Source organism: Oryzias latipes, chromosome 19, assembly GCF_053564925.1.
Source record: "Oryzias latipes strain Hd-rR chromosome 19, Olatipes_Hd-rR_3.1".
Lineage (NCBI taxonomy): Eukaryota > Metazoa > Chordata > Actinopteri > Beloniformes > Adrianichthyidae > Oryzias > Oryzias latipes.
In genome coordinates, this window is record NC_136255.1 from 21525374 (window position 1) to 21548476 (window position 23103).

At 38.8% G+C, this 23103-nt stretch overlaps 1 protein-coding gene across 4 annotated transcripts in view; it reads right to left on the minus strand.

Moving 5' to 3' along the window:
- nrg3b (neuregulin 3b) overlaps positions 1 to 23103 on the minus strand; it is a 255711-nt gene that overhangs the window by 45262 nt on the left and 187346 nt on the right. For all 4 annotated transcript variants that reach the window (XM_011487979.4, XM_011487980.4, XM_078937479.1 and 1 more), the window contains one exon: positions 5359 to 5432. In XM_011487979.4, coding sequence (XP_011486281.1) covers positions 5359 to 5432 — 74 coding nt within the window. The remainder of the gene's footprint in view (positions 1 to 5358; positions 5433 to 23103) is intronic.

The window sequence follows — 23103 nt, forward strand, 5'->3', positions numbered from 1 at the left end:
CTGCTTCACTTTCACCCTCTGTAAAGATGTGAAGATGATGGAGTGCCACTGCATGCAAGCCAGTCCGGGCAGCTCTTTTAAGTCTTTTGCCAGTCAATAATAAGACAAAGGAGGAGGCACACCGAAGGATTTGTGTCTGGAAGGTGCACACTGATTGATTTCAGGAAATAAAAAGGAGAAAGCGAGGAAGTATGCAAACTTTTTTTCCCACTTCGGGGTGTGTGAGTGTGACACTGCAGAATGTGAGGCTTCACCCACACAAACAAACAAACACTGGAGTGTTTCACTGTAGTTTTCCCAGCATGCTTGACTACTGGTATTTTTTTTTTTTTTACATTGCTCAGCCACAACATTAACAACCACTTTTGCTGAGATCAAATCCATAATAACTGATGAAGACATCACTCCTCCCCTACAGATCAGAACTCTTGTGTTGACATAACAAGGGTCTACTTAAAGCTAAGCTGGTATTGACAAATCAGTGTATGTGTTTTGTCATTGCATGATTTATCTTTTGAAATCCCCAATAATCTCCCAAACCCCTTCGTAATCTGGGGAAATTTTGGATCAATCGCCATCAACAGATCAAGATATGCTTCAGGTGCCAAATATGTTCAGCTGGCGTTTCTGAAAACATTTGGTCAGATGTGTCTCTCGCGGTCCCGATGGGGATCACTGCTTTTGTAACTTTGCTGAGGTTTTTTTTTGGAGTGAGCAGTCATGGTATTATTTATTTTACCGGTATCAGTCTGTGTTTTTACGTCTAGTAAACAAGGTTTGGAACTACAAGTATCGTGAATACGCTAATGCTTCTAAGTAACGTGGCTAATGCGTAGGCTGTTACAAACAAGGTCTGAAATACTTGTGAGCATAGTTTTTAAAGTCTGGCCTTTGTCTTATTTTATGGGTCTTAAAGTTTTATGCTCCTTAGGTGTGACAAACATTTTTTAATAGATCATTAGTTGATTGTGGGCCTTAGGTTCTGGTGCGCCCTATAGTGCAAAAAGTACATCATCGCTGTCCTAATCTGTGCAGGTAATCTGCCTCAAATGTATACGGTTGGGTAGCTCCAACATTGCTCGCCATTTTTCATGCACCAGTAATGTTAGGCTGGGAGTTTGAGGGGATGTCTCAGCAATGTGTAGGGGAAGGTGGGGCGGGGTTGCTCCACACCAAACGTCCCTCTCACAACTCAGAGATGAATTTCTAATGAACTACTGCCACTCTGCAGAAACTATGTCCTAGAAAATGACAGTTTTTTTGGATTTGGGCTAAAAACTGCATGATCATAATAGTAATTATAATATTCATAATAATAATAATAATAATTAAAGGACCACTGGGAACACTTTTACAGTCGATCAAAAAGTGATTGGAGTGGGTCCTATTGTAGATGGCAGGTTAACTGGGCATTCATTCAATGTTCACATCTCTCATAGAAAAAGTGAATAATATGCACCAGAGTCCTTAAAACTGCCTGTAATGGACGACACAGGGAACGGAACTATGTAAAGACCAAGACACACAGCCACTGTGTACATTTAAAACTTTTCCACTCATGAAATTTTAGTCTTTCGTGAAACGTGTTATATTCGTAATTCATAAGTGGGTCCTGCGTTTGTCATCTGTTGATATGCACAGATGTCCATCGATATGCGCAGATGTCCGTCGATATGCGCAGATGTCCGTCGATATGCAGATGTCCGTTGAGGGTTTCAGCATGCGCATCTTTAAGTGAATGTGGTTTGAGCTGTTAAAAAAGTTTGGTTGGTTGAGAATTACGCAGTTTATGCATATTTTACTTAGTTTATATTCAATTATTACGTAAGTCGTACGGAATTGTGTAATTTTTGAGCAATGCATATGCAAATTTGTGGCTTTCCACGACCGTTCCACATATGTCCAACAGTCAAACTGCATACGGAAACTTTGATGTCCCGTATACAGTGCACATATCACATAAAAATTATAAAATTGAAGTACAATCATGAATTAATTGCATATAAACAGCACAACAAACACACATTGTTCATGCACGTTTGGTAAATTGTGTGACAGGTATATAAATCAGCCAATCTTTTCAGCCCTCTAAGGTGGGTGCTGACCATGGTTCTGAAGTGGCAAGGCAAGGCAAGGCAAGGCAAGTTTATTTGTATAGCACAATTCATACACAAAGTAATTCAAGATGCTTCACAAAACAGAAAAATGCATTAAAATCACAATACATCATAGAAATAATCAACGTAAAATTTACTTTAAAAGAAAAGAAAAAATTTGAAAATTGATTTAAAAATAAAGGAAGGAAAGGAAAGAAAAGTGCAGATAGGACCTCTCAGTCATATACACGGCTAAACAAAAATGTTTTAAGTCTAGATTTGAACATGAACACAGAAGAGGCCTGTCTTACGACTTCAGGGAGGCTGTTCCAGATTTTAGCTTCAGAATATTGAAACGCTGATTCCCCTTGTTTAGTTCTGACTCTGGGAATCAACAGGAGGCCGGCCCCTGAGGTCCTCAGAGTACGAGATGGTTCATATGGCACTAACATGTCAGAGATGTACTTTGGTGCGCGGCCATGGAGAGACTTGTACACAAGCAGAGCTGCTTTGAATTCTATTCTTTGAGGTACGGCGAGCCAATACAGAGACCTCATAAGGGACTAATGTGATCATACTTCCTGGTTTTGGCGGGGACTCGAGCAGCAGCATTCTGGATGTACTGAAGCTGTTTTACAGCTCGTTTGGACAGGCCGGTGAGCAGGCCGTTACAGTAGTCTAACCTACTGGAGACAAATGCATGAATAAGTATCTCCAGGTCTGGCTTTGACACTATGTTTTTGATTTTGGCAATGTTTTTCAGATGATAAAATGCCGCTGATGTTACTGACTTGATATGGCTGTTAAAGTTCAGGTCAGAGTCCATGATTACCCCTAGATTTCTGACTTGATTTGAGGGTTTAAGAGACAGAGAATGAAGGTAGCTGCTGACACTTTCTCTTTGTTTCTGTGGGCCAAAAATAATAACTTCGGTCTTGTTTGAGTTTAGCTGGAGAAAGTTGTTCTGCATCCACGCACTGATCTGTTGGAGGCAGTGGCTGAGTGAATCCACCGGCCCATATTGACCTGTTGTCAGTGACAACAGGTGATAAGATATGTTATTACTGCGTATTAACTGCCCTAGTGGCAGCATGTAGAGGTTGAACAGAAGTCTGCTTTTTTAGTGTGTGTGGTTTTCTCCCTCGGAACATTATTATAAAGTATTTTTTTATGTTTTAACATGTTCTATAAATGTGGTGTAAATTACTTGTGTCCTTGTTTCTGCAAAAACTACATTACGATGTGACTTATTTCAAAGAACAACATAAAACTCTCCTGAGTCGGACAAACAGGAAAATTTATGTTTGCCTATAGAAGATAAAATAAATCCCAGTGTGGAAACTGTGCCACGCTAGAGCATAAAACACGCTTTGTGGCAATGGCTTGTGACCCCGTTAATGGACTCTCACAGAGCCTGAGTCTGAAGGATACAGGAGTTAAATTTCTTTCTGACTCCTGTAGCAAAGTCTGTCCCTGAAATCTGTGGGAATTTGTAAAGCCACAGCGTTATGAGAAAGGCTCGGGGCCATCAATTTCTCTTCCGTGTACATCTGAGATCTGCTTTAGTTTTTTTAACTTAACCACAAAGGTGTCGTGGGGATGCAGAGGCTCCAGGGCATTTTTTTAATGCAATAAGAAATAGAAATGCTTCCCTCCCTTTAGTCAGACTGAAGGAGAAGAAAAAAAAAGAGGATTAAAGACCTTAATTAAAGATAGCACAGGTTTAATGCATAAGGTTTAACCTTATTATCTGTGAGGTGAGCTGCATTATAGTTTTTTCCTGTAAGTAAATAACAATATTTTATGGTTTTTATAATTGTTTGCATGTTACCGTATTTTCTGCACCGTAAGGCGCACTTAAAAGCCTCCACTGTTTTTTAAAAACAACCAATTTATAATAAACCCATACACCTTATAGTTTGGCATCCCGCATATCTGACGAAAGTTCAAATATAGACCATTGTGCCTTATAGAATGGAAAATACATTACATCAACATAGGATCCTATATATCAGTGTTTTTCAACCAGTGTGCCGCGGCACACTAGTTTGCCGTGGGAGATGGTCAAGTGCACCGTGGTAAATTGCCCTCATTCACTGATCTAAAAACATTTTCCATCTCCAGGAAATCAGCTCTTTGTTCATCCAAACAGGCCCTGATAAAACACTGAGGAGTTAGGAATATAAAAAATCTTAAAATTACGTTTTATTTGTGTTTATTTAATTCTATTAAAGAGATTTTGATAAGAATGACTGTACCGCGATTTAGCTGCAGCTATAACTGTGTAAGGAAAAGTCCCGCCCCTTTAACTGTCTCCGCCAATCATTCTTGAAGGCTTAATCACATGTCATTAGTCTGACCAATCAGAAGTGCTTAAAGTCTTCACTTCCTTGTTCTTAATTCTGCTGATAAAGTCGCTCAGTTCTAACAAAAATACCAGCTAAAGCTCATCTTTAGCGGTGTAGCTTTCCACAGAGTCCGGTGTCAGACCGTGGAACAAGTGAACAACACAATGAAGCTCAGAGACACGAGTCTTTCTGCCCTTTTTCGGCAGCTTTCACACTACATCTTCCATGATGCATTGGCTTAAAGGGACAGCGCACAATGAATCGTCCTTGTGAAACGTCTTGAAACCACAACAAACAAACAGTTTCTAAATTTTTCTAATTTAACTTTTATTTCATCTCTTAGAAAAAAAACAGCCGCAACTTCCTGCTTTTTCTGCCACAATTATCATAAAATTCCACGTGAGATTGCGGGGGGGGGGGGGGGGGGGGGGGGGGGGGGGGCTGTCGATCAATACAGACCATGAATTTCTGCTTTCTTTGGATGCTGGTGTGCCGCGGGATTCTTGTCAAGGTTAAAGTGTGCCGTGACTCAAAAAAGGTTGAAAAACGGTGCTCTATATGATTCAAAAGAACCTTTAAAAATAACCTTTAACCAAAGTGATCAAGTTTAACACCACATTTAACAACCGTTTAAACAATAAACCTAATTCCAGCGATTCCCTAGCAAAGAAACAGTGCGCTTTATGCTGTTAAGGAACAATTTTCATTTGTAATGTGTTGCATATCAGTGGAAAGCCGATATGAAAACTTTCTTCTCTTGCGTCCCGCTCAAACGGTTGAAAGGTTATGTTATGTCAACGATTTTGTTATGTATCTGTCACTCAGGTGACTTGTCCCGTGTTAAAGGGTTAAGAACATATTCCATGCTAATGTTGATCTTCTAAAAGAGGATTGAAACTAAGTCGACAGCGTACCTGGATCGGACAAGATGGCGTCAGTCTTGGGAACAAATTGGTCACATCGTAGGCCGTGGTAGCCCTCCTTACACCTGTGATAGACAGAAAAGAGACAAACTTAGTTAAATGGCAGAAGACAGACAATCCAAGCAAGAAAACCAAAGCAAACATGAACCACGAGTCAAAAAGGCTTTCATACGAAGAAACGGCCAAAGTGGAATGTAAATGATGACACAAAGTAGATTTCTCGCTGTGTGCTGGGATGTTGAAGGGAGATACACTAATGCTGTTGAGATGGGTGTTGGGTAGGGGGAGAGAGTGGAGGGAAATGACGCTGGGCAGGCCCAGCCAGCGCCTGCACGCTTGCTGATAGTGCTTGAATGACAGGAATGCCAAGTCCCACAGGAGGAAATGGGGATGGAGAGTCCATGGTGAGATGCAGACGAAACAAGATCCGCAGTGGAGAAGAATTCCTGACACGGACCAAATATTTTCTTTCATATCCATTTACATTAATAGTTGACATTTCCCATGGACCGTATCCCTGTGGATGTATATAGTTACTCAAATTGTGCTAGTATGTGGCACAATTTTACTTTCCATGTAAACCGCAGTATGTTACAGGATCTTGTTTTATCCATTCCTGCATATTATATTATACTGCATAGATTTCTATTTGTCACCAATTCTTGAATCAACTGTAGCATCTTATCTCATTAGCAATTAATATTCATCTTAATGACAATGCACATTTAGGATGTTCTTAAAAATAGGTCATCTGCATACAACCATAAGAAGTCACATTTTGGGTAAACAATCACAAAAAGTAGCAATTTTACATTTTCTGCGTGAGTTTCTTAATTAATTGGAAAGGTAATATTCAGAAATTTACCATGACATGCAAGCAGACACAGCATCAATAATCTTGAGTTTTATCTGATAACCATTTTTAAACACCATGCTGTATAAAAAACAACAACAACACTGTGGTGCCTGGTGGTTTGTCATCTCGTAAACATGCATTTGGAATTATTGAAAACTGCAAATGCGTTTTATCATTATTCCTTGTTAAGTCGTGAGCCATGACCTCATTTGTCATGAGATATGTCACCCTTACGCAACGCAACATGCCACGTTGTGGTCATCAGCCAATATTGAGATGTTATATAAATCCATATATCCTGGATGTATTATTAATTTTAAAAAAGGAAAAAAGGTTTCAATGTACGAGATACTGTAACACAAATCAAAACCCCAAAATCCCAACAATAAGGAATTTACGTTAAATCAAAATGGTCAACACGCAAATCTTTAGCTTTGTGCTAAAAAAATTTAAAAATGAGAAAAACTCTATAGTGATGCATTATTGGTATATACCACTTGTGTTTTATGTTATCTGAACAGTTTAGCATCCCTGTTTTTCTGTAAATGTCCCAATAAATTATGACAGAATAAAAGAATATTGCAATAAAGACGAGTACTTGTAATAAAAATCAGTCTTAATTGACTTAAATAATTTTGTTTTATTTTAACAACAAATTATTTACATTTAAGCTTAGTCTTTGAATACAGAACCACCTTAATTATGGAGAGTTAGTGTGCAGCAAAGCACAAGAACAGCTTAGGATAGGCAGAAGGTGTAAATTTGATCTTACAAGACCCACTCTGATAAAAAAAAGTGTTTTGGGTGTTTTTAACATGTTCTTTAGGTATTTTTCAAATGATTGAATACATATATTAAGAAACTTGAGCTCAAAGTTGTATTTCTGAGTATTTCTTAAAATCTGGAGCCGATTGAGAAAGTGCTTATTGGTGAAGTCGAAAATACGCTGGGTTGGCCAAAACTCCTTGCTCCACCTGAGTAGAGAGCTCTCAGCAACGGGAAATGGGGGCGGGGTTGCTCTGAGCCAAAGGTCCCACCCACAACTCAGAGGCAAATTTCTAATAACCTAGTGCTGCTTTATAGTAATTATGTCCGAAATCTTTCCCCAAGCACAACTAAAAAATATCCAGTGACCTGGCAGTTCGGAAACTTTTACGGAATACTTTCCCGAAGTAAAAACTACTACAAACATTTCACAAAGACTATGTTTGAATCAAGTGAGTTCTGAACTTCGGAGTTCGGACAGCCCTAAAAAAATGACGAACGCACTACGTAGTGAGTAGTGAAGGAATTGGGACTTTATCTTAGAAAACGACACAGGTTTTTGATTTAGCCTAAATTGGCATAATCATTATTAAAAAATACCACTGGGAACGCTTTTAAAGCATCTGTGAGGATTTAACATTTTTTGGGAAGGGAGGATTACAAAAAGGCTAAATGTAAAAATAGCTTTCTTCTTTTTCTACTCTTTGTCAACATAAAGACAGGAATAAGTGATATACTGCAAACATTCGTAAGGCATTGAAACCTGATTTCAAGGGTAAGTCACCTCTCCCTTGACATTGCTCGGCTCGAGCACAGATGACACTCTTTTATCTTATTGTGTGCGCCGAGGCACCTTGTTAGTATTCAGGATCGCCGGCAATCTGTTTATGTCTGGGCTTGCTTTCTGTTTGTATACCCCCCCACCACCCACCCCGCCCCATCTTTGTGCAACATTGAAATAAGCTCAGCTGTCACTCAGCGAGATACAAACAATGCTTTATAAATGTGACTCCATGAACATGGCGCTGAACGCCTGAATGGGTGATGAACAATGTGAGATAATGACGCTTGCTATGAGTGTTTGTTTATTTATTTATTTTTTTTACATGTGTGTGTTGAAGGTTGAAATCCAGATAAGGGGTGTGTGTGTGTTTGGACTGGAGTGCACGTGACAGCTTTCTTCAGTGCGTGGGTTTATCTCATGTCGAGTGGTTTTTTTTGTTTGTTTTTTTGCCTGGGTTGTCTGTGACTACCCAGCTGCTTTTAACACATGCTCTATTAAGAGGGGGGGAAAAAAAGATGTCTGGAGGAAAGGATGATGGAGGGGTGGGGAGATGTGCCGCATAACTAATCACAAACCTGCCCGTTAATTAGCACAAAGAAAAATGGAGGGACGGTTTGCGTAAGAGGGGAGGGGAAAAGGCTTCCAGGAGGAGACATCACGAGGATGTGAGCCACCCTTTCGTTTACCTTCTGACACACAAGCAGATCCGCTTCCACATGTGTTCCAATATCAACTCCATATGCCGGAGTTGCACTGGCATAAGGGAAGGGTTGAGCTCTTGTTTAGTTGATTCATTTAATACCCTTAGCTTAATGTGTAATAAAGGCTTCGTCAACATGATTCTAGTGAGATAAACTGCCTAAAAAATGAGAAATCTTTTTTTTCCTTTATCAACGTGGCTTCAGGGCGCTGGATCACGTTGCTCTCTTGGCTGTTTGCTTCATGGCCTTGACAGTTGACGTGTCCTTGTTCAGGGTGTTGCTCCCAACCTGTTGGACCAAATGTCTGCCAAATAAATTGGTGCTTTTGTCTCACAGGTTTCAGTGGTCTTCAATCTGAAGCTTAAGGTTCACTTATGACCTTTAGAAGACTGTTTCTGAGTTCATCTGAAGCCCTATGCTATATGTACAGACTGGGTATGTGATGCCATGCAGTGTTCACACAGGTCTGTCCCTACCTAATACTAGCGCATGAACTCACAGCTGGAAGAAGCTTGGTGCGAAAAATCAAATCATGCTTCAGGTTTTGTCTTTCACAGATCTATTCCGATTTATGAAAGACTCGGTTTCATTTGATTTATATAATTCCAGCCAGACACAAACCACATCCATGGCACCTCCATGTTTTTAAAAGGACGCTAACCATATGTCACTAACCCTGATAAGTCAAAGTTCAACTTTGTTGAACTTTCACTGTGCGTTCAATGCCCACACATTTTGTTTGTTTGTACAGTATTTGTAAGGAAAATGTAAATTACACACACACTCATGACACATGAGTGGAGCTGTCCTACCGTGGTCTTATGCCACACTATTCGTTGGTAAGGCTGTTTACCGAGTGGGCCCAGATGCCAGTGGGACACTTGTGATGCCAACACAAAAGATGCTCTGATTGTTTTATTTCTTTATTTCAACCAAGCTGCACACAAGGGGAGCGCACTTATCTCGTGAACAGTACTAACGGAGCCCTTATGCAGTGCATAGGATTAGGGGTTTGGAAAAATGAAAATCTGTTAGTACTTCAACCATAGCTACCTACCTTTACATGTCATTTAAGTGTTTGCTACAACCTGTCTCTTGCAGCAAGGCCATAGAATAAAAAAAGAATAAAAGAGCTTAATAAATAAAAGAATAAAAAAGTATAATTTTCGCTCTACAAGCTCACCAAGCAGTCTATGATCTTGATATTTTGTGCGCCTCCATGACCTGTATACAAGTTTGTCCAAGCACTAAGGCTTAAGGAACATGCCACATGTTTACTGCTGTTAACAGATACTGTGACTAAAAACACAATAGGTCAAAACCAACAATAATTAGCAATAATAAAAACAGCACAGAAGTAAATCAAATCTGCAATATGGTTAAAAAAAAATGGTTAGATATATTTTTCATGTGTATTTATAAGTCCTTGATGCGTTGTGTGTTTTCTAATGTAAGTACTTTTTGAGTAATTCATTCTAAAAGGCTTTTTTTTTAAATAAGGCCTAATCTGCTGCAATAATAAAACCATTGACATGAACAGCAGTTTCCAGGTTGTTAGAATTGAAAGCTCTGTTGGAAACTATTAGTATGTTGCTAAAAAAACACCCCCCACCCCACCCTCCAGAGCTCCAAAAAGATGGCGAGTTTTAGTTCTGGTGTGACACGTGAGAACAATTACAGACTCCCAATTAAAAAGTCAATTTTTCAATAATAAGAAAAAACAACAAATCCAGTCTGTGAACATTTGGTTTTTCACATGAAAGAATATATGTCAAACTGTATGCTGAAAATCACTAGATTGAATAGTATGAAGTAATAAAATGACATAAATGTGCGCCGTCTTCTTAGTGAATTATGAACACAATAAAGAAGGCGTTTTATTCTGAAATGCAACATGCTTAAAAAAATGGTTTTAACTAGTTATTTAATCATTAGTTAGCTTCAAAACAGAGGAGTTGTTGTTATGTTTAGCTCTTTGTTATAATAAACCTGTAATGGATTCCTACTTTTGTCTGTTTTCAAGCCTTTTCAGTTGCACATTTAAATCCAATAAGGACATTTTCTTATAGAAATAAAACTACAGGACGTGTTCAGACCAGGATGGTTTGTTGGGGATGATGGGATCGGCAGGAAAATTATTTTCTTGGGACATATTGTGTTGGTGGACCAACTGGCCGAACAAAATGACTCAATGAGGATAGTAATAACCACCGACCAAGAACAGAAAATAAGCATACGCAAAATAAAGAAAGTCAAAAACTGGTGTTGTCATAAAGACACAATCTTTGACAATATAGAGTCCTCATCGCAAAATAACATTTCTTTTTCTTTGGATTCCTGCTCTGGTTTGTTTATGACACTTTCTATTAATGCTTTTCTTTTTTGTTTTGTCAAATAGTATACAGTTTACACAGTGAGTGAACCATGCCAGTAAAAAGTTTAGATTAACAAACGCAGCCGAAATCTGTTGAGGACAAAACATTCGTGGAAGACGAAAACACGCTAATGCCAGAGCTTCAAACTGCAGCGTCTGGAGGCTGACAGAAGAGTGACTGCTTCCAACGTGACACTTAAGAGGTCCCTTGTCTTAACAATCGATGACTCTGAGATGCTTTGACATGGCAAAGGGGCTCAGTCAAAGATAGGGAGATGGTTTTAATCTTCTGTGATGGACTGTCGACCTGCCTGGGGTGTCCTGTGACTCCTGCTCAGGAGATCCGGATGGATGGTACAGAAAATGGATTTTATTTCAAGGCAGTTCTGAACTCAAGAGCTCATTAAACAGCAATCGGGACAGAGCAACTGGAAAACACAAAAATTAAAGGTAATAAAAGGCTTGATTTGAGCGCTGTTGTTTAGTCTAGACTGATGAAATACAGTTTGTTTTTTTAAAGAAATGACTTGTCTAAAATGAGAGGCAGCAATAAAAAGGAGAATTTTAATTGCGAACTACAGCTAGCGGATCAATTAATAAGCAGGAAACTGACAGAATCAAACCTAAGAACTCCACAATATGATGACTGAATAAGCCAATTTGCCTTTAATTATCCAAATTTTGAAAAATACTTTCTCATGATCAAAGGCAATCTTTTTTTGGCAGCGGGGGCTCTCTTCAAACTCAGCAGCCACGTTAACAGGTCTTTTAACTCGAGCCTCTTTTCAGATGGCACACCAAATGGTACATCTCATTTCACTGAGTCAGGTGTTACCCTTTCTTTTCATATTTGACCTACAAGTCAACCAAAATAAAATCGGCATTTGCATGTGTACTGGAGCACAGGCACAATGTGACATGATGTTAATTACTAAATATTGAAATAATTTAAAAAATAACGCTCTGGGTTTGCTGATTAATGTAGCAATCTAATTTGCTCACTTCAAAAGAGTGACACCTGCTGTAGTCCATGACACATTTAACATACATGAATAAAACCCAGCTGCGTCAAGCTACGCCAGATTCCAATGTTATTACATTTCATCACAAATGTTTCAACATGCATTCACACAGATTTCCCTTATCTACTCTCAGTGTTTAAACCTTACATTTATTAAAAGCCAAAGTTGGCTGCAATTTTACATTTCTCTAAGGTTTAGAAAAAAAAATTAGAACAATTCAGGGCCAAGTGCCTGGAATAAAAACAAAATTTTCCATTTACTGCAAAAGCAACTCCTATCTGTCCTTTACAGCAGAGCAGCAGAGAAGCTGCTGTTGACATGATTTATACTTTGAGCCAGTTTGACGGATGCCTCATAGTAGTGCGTTTTGAGCTACACACACCAGTGATATGCATATGCCAGGATGTGTCACTTCTCCAAACTTTCCTGTTATGAAAAGGAACCATCCAGGCAAAAGTAACTGAGGTGGCAGCCATGAAGTTTTTACCAACGTGATGATTCAAGCTATTTATGATGTGGAACTGCCAAAAAAAGATACCAAATAAACACATCTGTTGTACGTCATACATATAGCTGTATTGTACTGAGAAAGTCAATTATGGGATGATATGGGCTGCTTGTGGGTAAAAAATAAATAATTGGGAAACCTGTGCAAGGCATGCAGGTAGCATACACCAAAATTCAAAGTCCTGGACAGTTCGTTGAACCGGTAGAATAAAAATGTTCATGCACATTTTTTTCTACACGCATGCTGCGAGCAACAGGTCATAGCGAATGCATGTATAGCAAATACTTATACCACTTGATTTTTTTGTTTTAATCCTGCGCACTGTACTACGACCCCATTAGTGCTGTTGCTGTGATAAATGCGTGTTCCTTGTTAGCAGACTGACTATTAGAAGTTAGGATATTAGACAAAAAGAGTGTAGTCTCTATGGACATCCAATGGTAAATGGTAAATTGCGTATACTTATATAGCACTTTTTACCTTCTTTCAAAGGCCCAAAGCGCTTTACAGTCACAGTCCCATTCACCCATGCACACACACATTCACACACACACACACACACACACACTGATGGCGGCTCCGCTGCCAAACACTGGCGCCAACCTCCCACCAGAGGCAAGGTGGGGTTAAGTGTCTTGCCCAAGGACACTGCGACACATGGGCGTGCAAGGCGGGTATCGTACCTGCAATGTTACGATCATGGGTTGACCGCCCCACCGCTGCACCACGGCCACCCCAATGGACACATATTGGAGTTTAATGATAGCTCGATCATTTTTTTCCTGCCATCACATGTGTTGTCCTCTGTGATGCAGTTGGTAATTTTTAAGTTATAGTGAAATAAACGTACTGTTCCTCAATCCAAATAGTGTTTTCCAATTAATGTACTTGTACCATGTACTTCATGATACCCTTACCACACGCGCGACACTCTTATGTTCCATTTTCATGATGTCCCTTGAATTGGCCGCACAAGCCTCAAAGCAACTGCTAGACACACTCATGCTCCCCTTAGGATGCATCCGCTCGTGTCCGTGACCCTCCAAAGCCTGGACAACCCAATAATCTGCAGCCCCTTAACAAGCCAACTCCCCCTACAGGTACATGTGACAAAGACTTCACATAAAAACACACCTACTGTTAAATTAAACATTTCAACTAATAAGCCTATTAACTGTAGGATCATTATAAAAAAATTAAGACAGATAAGGCCATCTTCTTTTCCTCAGTCTTGACTGCATTCATGATTTACGGATTTACAGTAGGTTTCATTATCTGGGGCAATACCTCGATGTAGCCGCCGCTGTGATGTCCCCATTTTGCTGCAGGGATCATTAGATTTTCATCAGCTAAGACAGTAAACAACCCTGCTGTGGCCATCTCATTCATCTATAGAAACACACAAACACACTTGCGCTCGATCACATTCTAAAATGTCATTTGAACTATAACGATAAATAAAATATCTCAGTGGGGGCTTGGCACAAAAAGGGGAAAACACAGCATGCAATGTTCTGGTCTGGTGTGTCCCATCCACAACGTTCCAAGAACTCATTAAGCTCTCTGAGGATGAAGATGTCCTGCCGTATTTGCCATCCACATCAGCAGGGCTGAGCGTGACGCTAAGAGCGGGTCATGCAGGCGTGTGCACTACATCATGACAGAGCTGCGGAGATGTGAGTCCATACCAGGTGCTATTTCAAAGGACGGGAGATAACACAGGAAGAAATGCTGATGGAAGATGAGCAAAAAGGGGAAAGGTGGGATGTTGCTAAGAAGATACACTCACCTTTCTCACTTTTCAAGAACAAAAAAAAAAGGGCTGTCAAATTAGTGTGTTTTATGTCAAAGAGAATTGTGAACATCAGCATCTGCCCGCTAGGATTAGCATCCTGTGAAGGAAGCTGTTTCTCAAAGTTCTATTCCAAAATGATCTTTTCCTGCTTAACAGGGCGCTCAGATGGAGCTCACCGGATATGGAGCACCGCAAATTAAATGGTCTATTTTTTTTACTTGCGTTATAGCGCCCAACAATCTTTAGGAACAAGACAAAAGAGTAAAAGATAAATATGTCGGTCAGACTTTATTGCCAGCGCTCACAGTAATTGTAGTAATCTGTTTATCCTTGTTAGCCACGTCAGCGCATTAACAAAACCTGTAACTCCCAATCTTATTAGCAACATGTAAGAAATCAGACTAATATCGCTAAAACATGCTACTGTGACTACGCTAACTTCCATCTTTGTTAGTTACACATAGAAAACCGTAAAGCTTTTTAGTGCGTCTTATCCCATACTGCGGAATAGAAGTTTTCTATAATAACTTTTAAAAAAACAACCTTTACAGATATATTTTATTATGTATTTAAGGGATGTTCTTCTTGAACCAAAATGATAAAGATTGCAGAGATGGTATTTGAAACGCAGACTTACGTCACACATGAATAATATTGAAGTTTGGGACTTATGAAAATTTTTGTTTTGTTTATTCTTATTTTTAAGCTCCAGGAGATCTTTGTCAGATCTAAAAATAAAATACAATGTCTTTGCATTGAGAATACAGAAACACCAACTGTCTGTTTTTTGTGTTAGAAGTAGTTTATTGTCAAATTTCTGCCAATAAATATTAATTTTGTGTTTTATGTTTAAAGTCTTAATTGAAGTTACAACCAAAGACTTGAGTTGAATTAATCATCAAAAAAGGACTTATTTCTGAAAGATTGGCCAAACAATAAAAACATTTAATAATTCATCTCAGTTAGAAAAATATCAAATCAAAGAACAAGAGAAAAGACTGGGGAACATCATAGATTTTAGTGGCAAAAAAGACAGAAAAGAAACTGCAGCCTTGACTGCAAACTAATTATAATGATCTAAATACAGAAACTTTATGCGAAATTCAGACATGAAATACAAAACCCTGCCAGAAACTAATAAATCCAAAATAATTGAAAATATGATCCCTACTAAATCAAACAAATTAAACTTCTGTCTTGCGTAATGTCAAGAGTCAACACAGCGATTGCTAAAAGGAAAGCAGGCTGATCTTTGAATTGCAATGTTCAAAACAAAGACAGCTATTAGCCAAGTTAGCTGCCAGACCAACAAATCTAGCAAACTGTATGTGTGCATTTATTAAAAACTTAAATGTTAAAGGGCCTTTATTAGAGCTTTTGAGTTTATTATAACTGGAAGGAGCTGCATTTCCAGAAGAAAAATTCAGGGTTGAATGCTATGTTGCTGAATAAAAATGAAACTGAATAAAAATGAATGAAAAAGGGAAAAATTGGCAAAAAGAAAAAAAAACACAAAGAAATGATCACAGTTGACCATAAATAAAGTGAAAACAGAACAATAACAAAAAAAAAAATTCATAAAAAAGGCCAACCCCGGGTCTTGAAACAGCGAGCTTCTGCACCAAGGATTCCCGATGTATTTCAATGGAGGCAAAAAGCCTGGAATATCTTGAAAAGTTCAAGGATTTGAAGGACTAAAAGTCATAGATGGAGAAAGCTGAAAAAACTGAACATTTTAATAAAAATAGTTGGACGAGTTAAGCGGGAAAAAATGGCAGAAGATACTATTATAAAGAAAGAGAAACAGGAAAACGTTGGGTTGAATGTTGGTAATTTGATCTCATTCTATGGAAACCAGGCTCTCTGAGCACCAGCCCCTCCCAAATCCATGAAAACGGGTGAGTCCTCACATTGTGACGCCACAAAGTGAAGAACAGCCCCTTCAGCACCGCCCCCAGGCTAACACACACACCCCCACTTTCTCCATGGATCTAGCGGTGTTTGGCTAAAACGCTTTCCTTTTAAATGAACAATGTGCATATCAATCTTTGTAAAAGTTTGGATGCTGTCTGTTTTTGTAGGCAAAACACAAACACACTGTCGAGGCTGGATGATGATGTCATGAAATGGGCGGCACCCACAAGGAGTGAAAGGCGGAGCCTCTGAGATGGAGTCGTCTTACTTCCGGGTAGGAAAATAAGCTGCGAAGATAGCTTATAGTTCATAAAAAATCGTTGTTTAGAGTGCCAAAGGTAATATATTACTATATATATATATATGGATTTAGTTTACTCTGAAAGGCTTAAGAATAGCATGACAAAAACCCTTTAAAAGACCACTATAATAAATAATAAACACAAAAGATAATCAGGGAGGGTCTTTAACTGCATCAAAAAGGATTATCATACTTGAAAATGTATTTCTTTATTTTTTCCTAATGAAACTTTTCAATAACATGTTCTACACTAAGCTTTTAAAGGAGAGGACGCACCTCATCTATGATTGAAAGCTTATAAAGCAAATGCCTGTAAAATGCACACAGGCTCTTTTTCAGCTCTTTAAGAAAACAACTCGATTTCAGCACTTTCAAGATTTATGTGCACTCAAATCACATTTCCTTTATATAGCATGCAAGGGATCCGGGTGGATCCCCAACGCAAAGACAAAAGCCACCATTTTCTCTGATGTGTCCAGACAACACCACCATGTTCCACACATCTTCACCTAGCCATTACTGAAGGGGCCCTAAATTATTCAGTCAGTGTGCTGATGCTGTTCAGAGTTCACCGCACTTTTAGTAAAGTTGTGTCAAACAGGCTGTTCTCCGATAAAAATTTTAGCTCACATTAGTGTTTTTTTTGTTTTTTTTTTTCCTCCTTTGGAAGGGCGTGAAGAAAAAAAAGGAGATTAATTCCGTTTTCTTTGCATCAGTCCTGAAGGGGCCGTGTAAATAATAACAAGCAGGATGAGCTTTAGCACACCTCGCTGACAACCGAGGGGCCCCGGTGGCTTCCCGTCTCTCCCTTGTCATCTTTCATAATCACATTATGTCCTCTCAAGGTGCGGTTCAAGCACCCCTGCTAAATTTGTAATGTACTGCATCATCGTGGAGGCAGCAAGCAGAATGTGTTGTGGCTTTATGCCACTGGCACTTGCTTTCAGGGAGCGATCTGATGAATAATACAAGTCACAGAATTGTCTCAAGTGGTTTAGGCAGATATTGTGTTGGTGGCTCTCATGAGCTCTTTGGTATCTTTAAAATAGCAATGAAGGCTCTCAGGTGAGACTTTCAAAAATTATTTTTGGTGGCTGATGAGCCTCTAGTCTTATTCAGACTCACTAAATGTGTAATTAAGAATGAGATGTAGCCTAAAATTGCAAACAACATTTTAGCAGTGTTAACAATATGCTAATTGCTCGTTTTGCTATTAGAAAAATTAGCTAATAAGCTACTTTTTCGAAATGCTTATAAAATGCGGTCTTGGAAAACCTACACTTATGTTAAAAAAATAAACATGGCATATCAACAATTTTTGAAAATGCTCAAGTATTTAAAAACTAACAAAGAAAAACAGTTAATATCCCTTTAAATATTTCTTAATAATCAATTATAATCACTTTCAAATTGTTTAAAAAAAGAATTGTACATATTAAATACTCTTAATATTATTTCTTTTATTCCTAAGCATGAAATAAATGTGTTAAATTAAGTCCTTAATATAGTCACACACTGATCATCTTTTGAGCAATTTTCAAAGGATTTTTATCTATGATGATGCCGTTTTTAGCCAAAATCAGACAAACTGTGTTGTTTTCTAGGTCATAGTTTCTGCAGAGAGGAGCAAACCCTGCCCCCTTTCCCCTCCCCAAAGCTGAGAGCTTTGAGTTGGACCTTGTGGCCTGCCCAGCGTGTCTTCTGTGTCACAAAAGCGTTCTATTTCAAATGGCGTGTTTCCATTTGCTCTTGATTCACAACAATTTAAACAAAGAAATACTTTTTACATTTTGGTCTCAAATTTCTTAATATATGTCCGTCATCATCAGAAAAATACCACAAGAACTTATTAAAAACACTAAATTCACAATTTTCATCGGAGTGAGCCTTTAAATAAGGTTTTTTAAAAAGTATATTTGAAGTTCTAAGACATCCTATCAGGTAAACTGACTTTAGAAACATTATTAAATAAACGGTTAAACTGCGCTAAATAACATTAAAATGTTTTGCTTTCTTTTTAGCTGTTCTTACATATTTTAGATATTTTTACATTATATATTTAAACTTAATTATTTAACCCTTATGCTATCTTAGATGGCCCCACCCTCACATTGACGTGTTCTCCCTACCATGACAAAGGTGGATAAAGGTGGAAAGATTTCATGTAATCCATGGACACCAGTGAAGATCACAAATCATTGAAGAAAAAAGGTTCAGCGCAATGTCTAGTGCAGGGGTCGGGAACCTTTTTGGCCAAGAGAGCCATAAACGCCACATATTTTGAAATGTAATTTCGAAAGAGCCATACAATAATGTAGTGTCCCTTTCCCACACTGAGGCACGGAGACTTAACCTCTTTTAAGGTTCTTTATTCCGATTACTGCAGACCGCAACAAACGCCGAACAATTAATTCAGCAACTCCTGAATCTCTCCCGCCGACACGAGAGCGCGTCTCCCAACTTTATATTCCCCTGCTCCCGCTGCAGCCCTCCCCTTTCCCTTATTCGGCCCATAGCTGAACCCCATTGGTCCAAACTACCTAACAACAGGCTGAGCGACAGAACTGAGAGCCAATCAGCTCTCTGCTTGATGCGGTCAATGAACTCCAGAACTTTTAACGCGGCCCAACAGCCATCCAACTCAGTCCGCGACAATATGTTTAAAACTAAAATACAAGTGAATGTGTGCATTTGATGTAATTTCAACCTTTTTAAAGTACAATAAGTCTGTGGATTCTTTTTAATACCATTGTTATGCTGTTTCTAATAAATGATGAGTATTTCTCGTGGTAGTTTTGCTGATGGTCTAGTCTGGTTTACGTGGTGAGTTTCTGCTTCATGCAGGCGTTGAGACTTTAAACGTGATCTTAGGTTGGTATGAATGTTTTGTAGATGTGAGACAGACTGCTCACATGCGGACCTGGAGCCAAACACACACTCACACGCTGCAGTGAGTGACAGGCAGTGGGTTTTACGTTTTTACAATCCCTGCGCGATTCACCTGCTGCCTGTCCCCACAACACCTCAGCCCCACCCTCTGCTTTCTCCCTCACACATCCCGTCCCCGCAACTGCGCGCTCTTTCTCAGAGACGGGAGCGCGCAGTTTTAGGCACGGCAATTCACAGGTTTCCGGGTGGTACAAACTCTGTGAATTAATAGACAATTTTAAACTTATACTAGTGCTGGCGCAGATTTGTCTCTCTAAGCACCGCTACTACTGCGCGCCTCTGCCATCGCATCGCGCACGAGAAGGACTGGTCTAATGAAGAAAAAAAATTTGAATTAAAGATTTGTCTGCGAGCCACATGTGACCATCAAAAGAGCCATATATGGCTCGCGAGCCTTAGGTTCCCGACCCCTGGTCTAGTGGGTCTAGATGATCCAACTCCCAATGTTAAAGTGCCTAGGATAGAACAAGGGTTACACAGCAAAATCTGAACTAGAAGGTAATAAACTCCTGAACCAAAAATACAGTACAGTGAGAAGATCAGATAACTCAAATGCCAATTCCTAAATACACTGATAAAACTGACAAAACGTGAATCAAAGGAGTACAGAAACCAAGCTGTACAGCAAAAAGCTATAAACCAAAGTTAAACAGTTACTTGCATGACAAATATTATAAATGATAAACAATGTTTACACATATTATACATCTCTGCTTAACCACTTCTACAGTTTATCAAAGTCAAAATAACTAAAACAGGGCAAGTTTTTTAACATCAAAAGTATAAAAAGTACCTTTATTCCTATAACTCTGTAATATAAGCCATAATCATATTCAGTCCACCCACGACATCTATAAAGATGAATAATTCTGTACATTTTTAGCATCGCATTTCACACTATGTGATTTTCACCTAAGAAATCTGGGTTAAAATCTCCGACAGTGCGAATGCCCTCAAGAGCTGCAAGTGAATAACACCATAATGCACACAACATTATGATGTGGTTTGTTTCATAAACATCAATGAACTCGGTTATGCCCGCCGCCTTGTTTTCAAACTCGGCCTACATCTTTTGAATCAGGCTCTTGTTTTTATGCATCTGGAGAATCGTTTTGCTCTCTGAGGCGTGACAGAGTGCAAACGCCATGGCACCGTGCAGCTCCAGGTGCAAACATTGATCAGCATTCATATCAGGAGCCCTTCAAAGAGGTCAAACTCAGTTAACTTTTTGTCTGGGAAGCCATGAGCTACTTTTACTTTATCACAGGGTTAAGAACTTTTTATTTTTTGGAAAAAAACGTTTTTGTGTAGGTGAACAAAACACCAATGGAATATGTGTGATTTTGATAGCTGCAAAATCTACCCCCTCCAGATTAACCTGGCTGACATGCGAACAAACACATACCCAGTTGCTATTATTACAAGCAATTAGAGCTTGATGAACTGCCTTAAAGACAAATCCCTAGATTTAGAAACAGAATCAGCAGGTAGGAGATGGATTCAGGTTTTCTACAACAACTCTCATGCTGGTGAACAATGTAATGAGGTTTAATGTGTTTTGGTTGCAGACAGAAGTGGAAATATTATGACTACACGCTGCCTACTGAGCCTTAAATGGAGCATTTACTGATCCAAGCAGCCAGGATTAGATTCTCACATTTCAATGTCATATGAAAATACAGATCATTTTGTTCATCTTCAAATGTGTTATTTATATTTTTGTTCCTATTTATTTTGATATCTTAATATTTAATATTTTACAGGAAGCATTCACACACCTAGGAAACTGACACAGATCAAGTAAGTCACGTCTTCTTTTTGTGGGATTTGGATCCCATTATTTGCCATACTGATATACATTAACAATAAAAAAATTATAAGACAAAATTACAGTTTTTTTTCTTTGCATAATTCTGCAAAAGTGGCACTCCTTATCTGAAATGACATCACTTTAATTTCCTTTAAAAGATGTTCTGTATCTCTGACAGTAAGGAACACCAAGTAGGCAGTAGGACAGTGTGACAGCCCTCAGAAATTCATCCTCTGCATTACCGGGTCAACTTCTAATTGTAACTGCTGTGCTGCTTAGAATAGGTGACAGCATGATGGTTACGTGCAGGACTGGATCATGGGAAATCACAGTTCAATTCCCAGGAGGTGTGTTGAGCTTTATCCAGAGTGGGTTTTTGGTTAAGACCCTTCGTGCTACTCCTGCCTAACTTTGCAGAAACAAAGGGGGCCAAGTCCCAAGACCGGATAAAATACAGGATTGTGTCAGGAAGGTGTAAAAATCTTTGCCAATATTTTTAGACACCTTACAGTGTAACAATTTATTTACTAAAACTCCTTCTAAAACTGGATTTTCCATTTTTTTAAGGATTACTTTAAATGTGTGAGAACATGTTGAAAATCTGCATCTGTGTTTATAAAAGTGTAATGACAAATCTGGGTGAGGGATGGTATACGAAAAAAAAATCATGGGTAATAGGAGCCAATTGTAACTGACTCTGTTTACAGATTTCTCTTTTTTCTAATTGATGTAAGGTTTATATGATTAACGATGTTTTAATCCTAGAATATGGCCTCATTGTTGTGTGATAAAAGTTTGTGCAATGCAAAAACGGGAAAGAGCAGGACGGATATATGAAGATTAGGGTCAGAGCACAATAAAACCAGCCTCTCTCATTCGTAAATCCAAAATATCCAAATAGAAAACGACAGTGACTCGTTCTTTACAGAGAACTGCTGCTTCACTTTAGTCCAGCATTAAAAAAGTAAGACATGTTATAGTGAGTGTTTATGACAAAAGCCTCACAGGCCTCAAATGGTGTTAAGAATTATTTCCCAGTTATGCCAGAACACCGTCTTTCATAACTAATATGAACGTTTGCATTAAAATGCCTTTGGTAAAGTCAGAAGTAACAAAGGAATCTTGTTTCTTTTGAATCTCTATGCATCAAAACAAATATGATGCATATTGTCAAATACATTCATTAGAGGTTAATTAACCTCTAAAATATGGGAAATAACCTATCAGAGAGCTGGGATGTAGCTGTCCTGCATAAACTCAGCACACTATAAGGAGGTCAATGCCTTGGCAGAGCACAAAGCTGAGCCCGGCGATTGAGCTGGAGCACATAACAAATATAGTCCTTAGGCGCTAAGATAACAAAATCCCTATAAAAGATTCAAGCAATGGATTTGGGAATGAAAAACGAGGCAACGGAGCAAAGTTATAGCTGCGATGCTAATTGGAAGAGAGCAGAGCTGGATAAAATATCCCGCGGACACACTGTTGATGTGTAGTATGGATTTCTGTGTGGACAATGATCTATATTTACTATGGACTCTAAAAACACAGATTTTTGTATGATTTACATGTTGGTTAGAGGTTTTTTTTTTGTGTGTGAATAAAAGCCACTTTTTAACTTGCGGACAGCTACGGATGAGTATTGATTAAAGTCTAATTCAGTTCATCTTGATTTATTGCCAGTGCAGGCTCAGGTGTAGCGTCTGTCCGGGCTGGTGCAACTCCAGCCCGGAAATAGATGACTTCTGTCTCTTTAATTACCCTTGATCCCATGCTGCTCGGCCACTGTGATCTTTTAGACTTGCTGGAGTGAATGATTCACCGACAATGCCTTTGAATTGTTCCCCTATTGGTGACAAAGCAAAATATAAGAGGCAAGCCAAAGGACTACAGTGAGACTAAATATGATTGTCATTTGTTTTATTCGCCAAATAAAGCCAAACCCAGCAAACGTCTG